The sequence below is a fragment of the Dermochelys coriacea genome, chromosome 6 (assembly GCF_009764565.3).
Source record: "Dermochelys coriacea isolate rDerCor1 chromosome 6, rDerCor1.pri.v4, whole genome shotgun sequence".
Classification (NCBI taxonomy): domain Eukaryota; kingdom Metazoa; phylum Chordata; order Testudines; family Dermochelyidae; genus Dermochelys; species Dermochelys coriacea.
In genome coordinates, this window is record NC_050073.1 from 99,383,658 (window position 1) to 99,394,211 (window position 10,554).

At 39.6% G+C, this 10,554-nt stretch overlaps 1 protein-coding gene across 4 annotated transcripts in view; it reads left to right on the forward strand.

Annotated features, from left to right (window-relative positions):
* The window catches only part of CHGA (chromogranin A), a 40,884-nt gene extending 39,770 nt beyond the window's left edge, over positions 1-1,114 (forward strand). For all 4 annotated transcript variants that reach the window (XM_043517863.1, XM_043517864.1, XM_038407224.1 and 1 more), the window contains exon 8: positions 594-1,114. In XM_043517863.1, coding sequence (XP_043373798.1) covers positions 594-677 — 84 coding nt within the window. In that variant the 3' untranslated portion in view covers positions 678-1,114. The remainder of the gene's footprint in view (positions 1-593) is intronic.
* The last annotated feature ends 9,440 nt before the right edge of the window (positions 1,115-10,554 follow it).

Sequence of the window (10,554 nt, forward strand, 5' to 3'; positions counted from 1 at the left end):
GTAAGGGGGCCAAGGTTGGAGCCATAGCTGGGGACGGGGGTGGGAGTGGTGCCTGAGGCTGGCAGCCACACCTGGAAGCAGAGCCCCAGGAGAGGAGTCATCAACGAGGACCTGGGTGTGGGGCCAGTAGCTGCAAGTGGGGCCCTGGGAACGGAACTGGGTAGTGCTCCCTCCCTGTCTCCCACGGTGGCTGCCCCAGGCCACCACTGCACCCCCCTAAATGGGCATGCCCCACAGATTGGGGACCTCTGATCTAGAGGTTCTGACCAAGAGTCAGGCCCTAACATGCTAGGTCAGCCCCACATTGTAGGAGACTGTCTCTGCCCTGACAAGCTCATAGTCTAAAGAGAGGCACAAAGGGGTGATATGACTTGACCAAGATCACACAGTAGGCCACTGGCTGAACTGGGAATAGAACCCTCATCTCTTGACTTCCAGCGTGTTATCCACTAGATAACACTGTCTCTCCCCTTGCTTCACCTGCCAGGCCCAGATAAATACCGTAAATTCTTTGATTGATTAATGCAAAGAAAGAGACTTAAGGGCTGACATTATGCTGTGTAATTACCTCTTTTTTATTTCTGATGTTTTAGGATCAGGAGTTGGAAAGCCTGGCAGCAATAGAAGCCGAACTGGAGAAAGTCGCCCACAAGCTCCATGAATTGAGGCGGGGCTGAAGTTCCCCCTACACATAACATGAGCAAAAGCCAGAAATTAACTCATTCTTTTACACTGCATTTTAAGTTACTGATTCAAAAAGTAAAAAATAAAGACAGAGCAGAAGCATTTTGTCCAGGAAGCCAAAATTGCTAGGAAATGACAGGCTTGCAGTAATGTTACACTCATCGTCGGCTTCTTCCTTGATTTTGTGCTCCCTTAGCCACTATGGTTCTCTCTTGTACCCTTTGGATAATTGTATCCCGAGCAGTGTGACTTACTCATGTACTTTGTTTGTTCGGGTTTTTCTTTTTCTCTTTTTTAAAGACAGCTTTCTAGAATGTTTTACTTCTACCGTTAGATTCACTGGATAAAATTGCAATAACTTCTCTTTTGATTAAAAGCTGAGAACTGACTGTAATATATTCTATATAAAAATTTATCTAAGGAAAAATAAGACTATGATGGGTTCCTTCCTTTGCCTTTCAAGCTCGAGCCTCAATCCTCAGCACTGAACACAGCAAGAGTTTCTCATTCTATGGTGCCAAGTAGAGCAAGTGTTGAAGTCTCCACTAGCACCATGAAAAGGGTTCAGAGTAATCTCCAGGTTTTGCATAGGCTGCCATCAGCATGAAACAACAGAACACATCCAGACTGCCACAGGGCATAGAGTAATTCAGCCTCACCACTCACAAGGTGCCCAGTGGTCAGGAAATATGGTGATAGGCAACAGTACAAACCCTGAAGATAAAATGGAAAAAGGCCATTCATGCTAAGAAAAGCACAGGGCCCAATCCAATCGATTGACTTCAGTGGGTGATACAGAGCAAGACCCAGGATCTATAGATCTACAACACTAAGTTAAGCAATGTGAATATAGTTTAGACGTCTAAGGAATTGGTCAGCCTGGGGATTAAAAGGAAGTAATCTGGGGAGCATGCGAGACTCCTGTAAGCGGATTTTAAACCCTAGTAAATATAAGAATGTAATATTTGTATTTGCAGAGAATTAACTATTGAAAGTCTTCCAGCAACAGTAAAAGGCCCAGCCTTAAGGAGTCTAATTCTGGTTTCAGTCACTCTGATCCCCAGGAAGTTGGACAACTTTAATTATAACTAAGAGCAGAATTTAAGCCAAGAAGTTCACAGAATTTTCTCTCATTCTGTGGGCCAAATTCTAGCCTCAAGATGCACATGTAAATACTAATGGAAACTGTGTGATCATGGGAGACTAACTTCCCAGATATAGACTGGAGGACATGTGCTGGTAATAATAATAATAGGGCTCAGATTTTCCTAGATGCAATAGCTGATGGAGTCCTTCATCAACTAGTTGCTGAACCGATTAGAGGGGATGCTGTTTTAGATTTGGTTTTGGTGAATAGTGAGGACCTCATAGAAGAAATGGTTGTAGGGGACAACCTTGCTTCAAGTGATCATGAGCTAATTCAGTTCAAACTGAACGGAAGGATAAACAAAAATAAATCTGCGACTAGGTTTTTTGATTTCAAAAAGACTGACTTTCAAAAATTAAGGAAATTAGTTAGGGAAGTGGATTGGACTGAAGAATTTATGGATCTAAAGGCAGAGGAGGCCTGTGATTACTTCAAGTCAAAGCTGCAGAAGCTATCGGAAGCCTGCATCCCAAGAAAGGGGAAAAAATTCATAGGCAGGAGTTGTAGACCAAGTTGGATGAGCAGGCATCTCAGAGAGGTGATTAAGAAAAAGCAGAAAGCGTACAGGGAGTGGAAGATGGGAGGGATCAGCAAGGAAAGCTACCTTATTGAGGTCAGAACATGTAGGGTAAAGTGAGACAGGCTAAAAGTCAAGTAGAGTTGGACCTTGCAAAGGGAATTAAAACCAATAGTAAAAGGTTCTATAGCCACATAAATAAGAAAACAAAGAAAGAAGAAGTGGGACCGCTAAACACTGAGGATGGAGTGGAGGTCAAGGATAATCTAGGCATAGCCCAATATCTAAATAAATACTTTGCCTCAGTCTTTAATGAGGCTAATGAGGATCTTAGGGATAATGGTAGCATGACAAATGGGAATGAGGATATGGAGGTAGATATTACCATATATAAGGTAGAAGCGAAACTCGAACAGCTTAATGGGACTAAATTGGGGGGCCCAGATAATCTTCATCCAAGAATATTAAAGGAATTGGCACACGAAATTGCAAATCCATTAGCAAGAATTTGTAATGAATCTGTAAACTCGAGTTCTACAGTATGACTGGAGAATTGCTAACACAGTTCCTATTTTTAAGAAAGGGAAAAAATGTGATCCGGGTAACTACAGGCCTGATAGTTTGACATCTGTAGTATGCAAGGTCTTGGAAAAAATTTTGAAGTAGTAAAGGACATTGAGGTCAATGGTAAATGGGACAAAATACAAGGTTTTACAAAAGATAGGTCGTGCCAAACCAACCTGATCTTCTTTGAGAAAGTAACAGATTTTTTTAGACAAAGGAAACACAATGGATCTAAAAAGAAAAGGAGTACTTGTGGCACCTTAGAGACTAACAAATTTATTAGAGCATAAGCTTTCGTGAGCTACAGCTCACTTCATCGGATGCATTTGGTGGAAAAAACAGAGGAGAAAACAGAGGAGAGATGCATCCGATGAAGTGAGCTGTAGCTCACGAAAGCTTATGCTCTAATAAATTTGTTAGTCTCTAAGGTGCCACAAGTACTCCTTTTCTTTTTGCGAATACAGACTAACACGGCTGCTACTCTGAAAACTGTAAGGAGAGTGATCACTTAAGATAAGCCATCACCAACAGCAGGGGGGGGAAAGGAGCAAAACCTTCCATGGTGACAAGCAGGTAGGCTAATTCCAGCAGTTAACAAGAATATCAGAGGAACAGTGGGGGGTGGGGTGGGGTGGGGGGGAGAAATACCATGGGGAAATAGTTTTACTTTGTGTAATGACTCATCCATTCCCAGTCTCTATTCAAGCCTAAGTTAATTGTATCCAGTTTGCAAATTAATTCCAATTCAGCACTTTTGGAATTAATTTGCAAACTGGATACAATTAACTTAGGCTTGAATAGAGACTGGGAATGGATGAGTCATTACACAAAGTAAAACTATTTCCCCATGGTATTTCTCCCCCCCACCCCACCCCACCCCCACTGTTCCTCTGATATTCTTGTTAACTGCTGGAATTAGCCTACCTGCTTGTCACCATGGAAGGTTTTCCTCCTTTCCCCCCCCCTGCTGTTGGTGATGGCTTATCTTAAGTGATCACTCTCCTTACAGTGTGTATGATTAACCCATTGTTTCATGTTCTCTTTGTGTGTGTATATAAATCTCTCCTCTGTTTTTTCCACCAAATGCATCCGATGAAGTGAGCTGTAGCTCACGAAAGCTTATGCTCTAATAAATTTGTTAGTCTCTAAGGTGCCACAAGTACTCCTTTTCTTTTTGCGAATACAGACTAACATGGCTGCTACTCTGAAACAATGGATCTAATTTACCTAGATTTCAATAAGGCATTTGATAGGGTGCCACATGGGGATCAATATGAAAATTGAAAGGCGGATAAGGAATTGGTTAAAGGGGAGACTACAGCGGGTCATACTGAAAGGTGAACTGTCAGGATGGAAGGAGGTTACCAGTGGAGTTCCTCAGGGATCAGTTTTGGGACCAATCTTTTTATTACTGACCTCAGCACAAAAAGTGGAAGTGTGCTAATAAAGTTTGTGGATGATACAAAGCTGGGAGATATTGCCAATTTAGAGAAGGGCTGGGATATCATACAGGAGGATCTGGATGACCTTGTAAACTGGAGTAATAGTAATAGAATGAAATTTAATAGTGAGAAGTATAAGGTCATGCATTTAGGGATTAACAACAAGAATTTTAGTTATAAGATGGGGACGCATAAATTAGAAGTAACGGAGGAGGAGAAGGACCTTGGAGTATTGGTTGACTACAGGATGACTATGAGCCGCCAATGTGATATTGCCGTGAAAAAAGCTAATGTGGTCTTGAGATGCATCAGGCGAGGTATTTCCAATAGAGATAAAGAGGTGTTAGTACCGTTATACAAGGCACTGGTGAGACCTCATCTGGAATACTGTGTGCAGTTCTGGTCTCCCATGTTTAAGAAGGATGAATTCAAACTGGAACAGAGAAGGGCTACTAGGATGATCCGAGGAATGGAAAACCTGTCTTATGAAGGGAGACTCAATGAGCTTGGCTTGTTTAGCCTAACCAAAAGAAGGCTGAGGGGAGATATGATTGCTCTCTATAAATATATCAGAGGGATAAATACCAGGAGGGAGAAGAATTATTTAAGCTCGGTACCAACGTGGACACAAAAACAAATGGATATAAACTGGCCATCGGGAAGTTTAGACTTGAAATTAGAGGAAGGTTTCTAACCATCAGAGGAGTGAAGTTCTGGAACAGCCTTCCAAGGGAAGCAGTGGGGGCAAAAGACCTATCTGGCTTCAAGATCTTTAACTATTCATGGTAAATAAGCCCAATGGCCTGTGGTGGGATGTTAGATGGGGTGGGATCTGAGTTACTACAGAGCATTCTTTCCTGGGTATCTGGCTGGTGACTCTTGCCCACATGCTCAGGGTTCAGCTGATCACCATATTTGAGGTCGAAAAGGAATTTTCCTCCAGGGCAGACTGGAAGAGGTCCTGGGGTTTTTTCGCCTTCCTCTGTAGCATGGGGCACGGGTCACTTGCTGGAGGATTCTCTGCACCTTGAAGTCTTTAAACCATGATTTGAGGACTTCAATAGCTCAGACATAGATGAGAGGTTTATTGCAGGAGTGAGTGGTGAGATTCTGTGGCCTGCATTGTGCAGGAGGTCAGACTAGATGATCATAATGGTCCCTTTTGACCTTAATATCTATGAATCTATGTACAACTGCAAACATTTCAGAGAGCATCCCAGAAATGTTAATGAGGACATATTTTGTCCTCTAAGGGTCCCAATACACTACAATACACCCATGCAGGGTCAAACAAAGCTAATGACAGGGTGGTACATCATGCCAGCACTTATACCATAGTCACATCAGATTCTATAAAATAAACTTTTACCTTACAGCCACAAAGGCAACCTCTCAAACGTGGCTTGAAGAAGCAAAGTCTTACTGAGTCTACAGTATGGCAGTCAAACTACAGTTCTAAAAGGGTTGAACTGTCCCATTCATTGCAATGGATGTTAACTCTGAAACTTAATGACATTAAAAGGCCACATGCCTAGACAGATATGGCACCAGGGTTACATATTTAATTGATCAACATCATTTTAGCAGACATCCAGCTAATCTGGGATTGTGGATAGAGTTTAGGGAAAGTTCTACCTTTTTTGAAACACACCCCTGGCCATCTGACCCCCAACCCCATATTACAATAACCAGAAGAGCAGGCTGAAACAACGTTCCAATCTGTGGCAGACACCTCTTTGCCTGTGTTTCACACCCAGATACAATCTTGCATGTGCCTTAGACTGGTTGGGCAATACTGTCATGATCACAGAACAAATTGGAGCTGTGTTTTACTCAAATCAAGATACAGTTTTCTTGTAATCAGATACCCTCATTCAGTTGTTCCTAGTATAGAGAAAGCTAATTTTCCCACTGCCTGAAATTGCAGTGCAATACCTTTTTTTTTTTTTTTTTTTTTTTTTAAAAAGATACATCTGGTACAAGTGCTTTTTTTTTTTGTGATATACCATCTATGACTAACGACAAAATCCCTTAGCGTACTAATTTTATTTTTTGTATATTGATTTTTACCCCACAATCTGGATTGCATTGCAGTTAACCTTGCTGGTTAAATTCCATGCTTTGTTTGGGTAAAAGTGGCCTCATTGTTGTTATTTATGTTGTACCAATGCCTAGTGTCTCTATCCAAAACCAAGGCCCCACTGCATTAGGTCCTACACAGGAACATCATGGGACAGCCTGAAGAACTTGCATTATAGATAGGCAAGACAGACAAAGGAGGGAGACAAAAAGGCGACACAAGGAGCGTAAGTGACTTGCGTAAGGTCATACACAGGTCAGTGGCTTACCTAGAAATAGACCCCAAGACTCCTGACCCCCTAGTCCGATGTTCTGTTAACTCACAGGGCCATCTCAATTATGAAAATGATTTTACAGAAGAAATCAGTGGGGTTCCAAAGAAATTATTCTAAAATGCTATGGACTATTAGAGGGTTATAGCTTTCATGTCGGATTTGTTTTAAACCATCCTATGAAGTTCTTTGCCGAGACTGTAAATTCTTTGGGGCAAGGACTGTGTGGATAGTGCCTAAAACAATGCAGGTGCTATTAGAATATAACTATTATAATAATTTCTATAGAATGGATCAAAAAACCACAGAAAGGTGGCTATTTTCTATTAAATTCTACAGGACCTTTCCACAATGGTAGCTCAGCAAAGATAATTAGTTTATTGGGGTATCAATAGAAGGAAGAACGAATGCTGCTTTGAAGGAATCCTACAAGACACAGAGGCTTGGGAGAATTTGATTTTTTTTTTAAATAATTTTGAAGGATATCAATGTTTACTTTTAAGCATTTTGTTCAATTTTTATCAATTTAAATTTTCACAGTTGTGGGAAATTATAGGAGGAGCCAAACATTAGGGAGCCAGACAATTATTATTTAATGCCAGTAGTTGTTGAGCCTCAAAAAGTACAAGTTTTATAACAATTAAAACACAAAAGTGTCAACATTACATTTCAAAATATACAAAATAAACATCCTTAAACCAAATTCTAAATTCTCAAGCAGCATTTTTCCTACTTTGCCTATCAGTAAATTTTGATCAATGGAAATATTTGGGGGGGGTCAGTTTGCGTGTGAACAGTGAATTTGACATTTGGAGATAAAAATCAAATCCTTCCAGCCTAAAAGGTACATATCTTTTTTAACCAAATAAAAAGCAATAAAAGGTATTTAGAATTCAGCGAATTTCCCACATCTGAATTAAACTATTTTTAAGCTATAGTAGAAAACAAAAAAAAAAAAGTCATTATTTGCTGACTGTTGCCACAGATGAGCTAAGAATACCGTGTTAAAGAGAAGAAGAAATGGAGGTAAACTCAGATGCCAGTATAGCGCTGTTGGTAAATGCTCAGTTGTACTGGACAGTATCCCATTAATTCACCAATTAAGGGGCTCATGATTATAGAATAAACTGAAAAATACACAAGGAAACAAGACATGGATTTTATTTCATGCAGGCCCTTGTTCATGCTTGTAACAAGAGCCATGTTTAAACAATGTTTGCTACTTAGTAATGCTGTAACATCCCTGCCAGCGTGGACAGGGATTTTTTTCTGCTAGCCAAATTGTGCTATTCATTACTTAATACCCAGCAGAATGCAATAACAGGCTTCTCAGACCACAAAGTTCATCTCTACTACAATCAAGGGAAAACCACACTAAAGCACTACCAATCAACAACCATAAACAAAGTTGTAGCTAACATGGCTTCAACTGTATTGAGGGCCAAACCTCAGTGAAGTGTGATGCATATCCTACTTTCCCACCAGTCTTACTGGGGAAAAAACCTCCCTCATTAGCAATGGCAATACAAGTAGGTCCACAATTATCAATCAAAATAACTGGAAGTTTGGAAAGGGAAGAGGAAGATATTAGATGTGGAAACCAAAATCCTGCAGGTGAGTTTCCCATAAACACCCACCCACCCACTCATTAACAGAATGCAAAATAAGAGCTGTTGTAAGGCATTTATTTCACTGTGTGTTGGAAAGGGACAGTTGTGTCTCCAAAACAGTTACAGAAATAACAATACAATATGTACTGCATATTATTCTACTGTTAAAATCACAATAGTGTCCATCACAGGTGCTTGGCAAATAAGGAAAAGGGGTAAGTTGCCACTGAAATAAATGGTACCAGACAGAACAAAGCACCATCTTCATTGTCATCATCACATGTATTCAGTCATGCAGTATAAGTAAAAAGCCAAAGAGTAAATACTTTTGGTTTTTACAGTAAGTCATGAATTTTTCTCTTTTATATATTTATATACAAATTAAGTACAAAACTGGTTTTATTTTTCATGAGTCATTTGTGAACAGGACTGAATCAAAGCACAAAAACATACTTGTTAACACTATAAAGCTGGTTCATGTGTGGACATTACTGTACTTGTGAAACTCCGCACCAAAAAAAAAAAATGGTCCCAAGAACTGGTGGCTTTGTACTGGAGACACTGAATTTTAAACATGCCTAAGAGGACAACAAAGGGGGTATACAACTCCATTCACACATGAAGGGATTTTTTTTTTTAAAGCTGTAGGATTTTAAGGGATTATTTGTAAGGAGAATGACTGCATTTCAGTGGGATGTGTGGTTCTCACAGGGATATGCAGGAGCCATGTAAAATACCAAATAATTGATCCAAAGAAATAAATAATTAAAAAAATACATCTAATACTTTTTTTTTTTTTTTTTTTTTTTTTAAACAGCACTGACTTTTTACAAGAGATAAACAACTCTCTCATTCTTTCGGGCTGCTAACTTCTCAAACATAGGAGTCACTATTTTATACTTACATAGATGCGCCCTTTTATAATTTTAATATACGTGTAGATATATATGCCTTTTCACATACAAGATTGTTAAATTAATTTATATCAAAAACTACTGTAAAAAGAATGGAAGATAAAGAAAATACAATATGGATTTCCTTAAAAGGATTAACAGGAAGACCTGATTTCTATGAGCTCTATTCATTAACAATTATGGCTGATGCTGGAGTTTTCCAGGGCACCAATGAAACAGCGCATCAGGAGCTCCAAGCCAGCAAAGGGATTTGGATTCTTATTATTCACCATCCCTCCCTGTGCAAATAATGACAAACCGGCTCAAGCCACACTTCCAAATCCATGCGACACCAGACTCTCTCTCTCTCTCTCACACACACACACACACACACACACACACACACACACAATCTTCTTATAGCGACGTTGTCTTCCCACTACAGAAAAGCTTCACAGCAAGCAGAGGTTCAGTATAAATCAAACAGCAACCAAAACATTGCTATGTGCTGGAATATTCCATAACGTTCACTCTACTTTACTATAGATTTCACTGCACTATTTAGAACCAGATTCACTTAAATGTATTTTAAAACTCTAACCATATGAGAGCTTGTTGAATCTAGTGGAAATATAAACAGACACATGAAGTCATGAGTTCAGCTTTCGGTGCCCTGGATCCATAGAGTGGGTGGGGAAATGAAGGTGCAAAAGGATCTATTCTGGTGAGTACATCCCTACGACACTGGTATTAAAGCAACAGGTACAAATAAAATCAACAAGCTGATCTGGAAGAGAGAGAAAGTGTGCGTGTGTGTTTGTGTGTGTAAAAGGAGATTATATTAAAGGAAACATTGTAATCTACACTGAACATTTTCTTCAACTTCTAATTTTAAAAAAATATTGCAATACTGTGAATAATTTACAGGTAAAGGCTATAAAACAATACAGCAGTTACTAAAAAGGGAGGGAAAAAAGAAAAGAAAATTAGCAAAGTTAATGCAAGTAAATTACTGCAAGGGGGCACAGAGGTAACAGTGAAACTTTTTCTAGAGTTTATTCATTAAAAAAACACCACCACCACCACGATATTCTGCACAGTTGTGCAGACTTAGTGCTGCTAGCTAGTTTGAAAAAAAAACAAAACACAGATCCACTTGACACTATCACCACTCTCACAATTTGTGAAGCAAATGTTTGCCTAAAAACTGAGAAGTCTGGAAAGGATCAAAGATTATTTTTTCCAGAGACATCTAAAGTTTTGGCCAGTTTTATTCTGTTGCCTTTTGGCTGTATCCTGATACTGATTTCTGTGCAAAACACCAATTGAATGTTTCATGCTTGGAT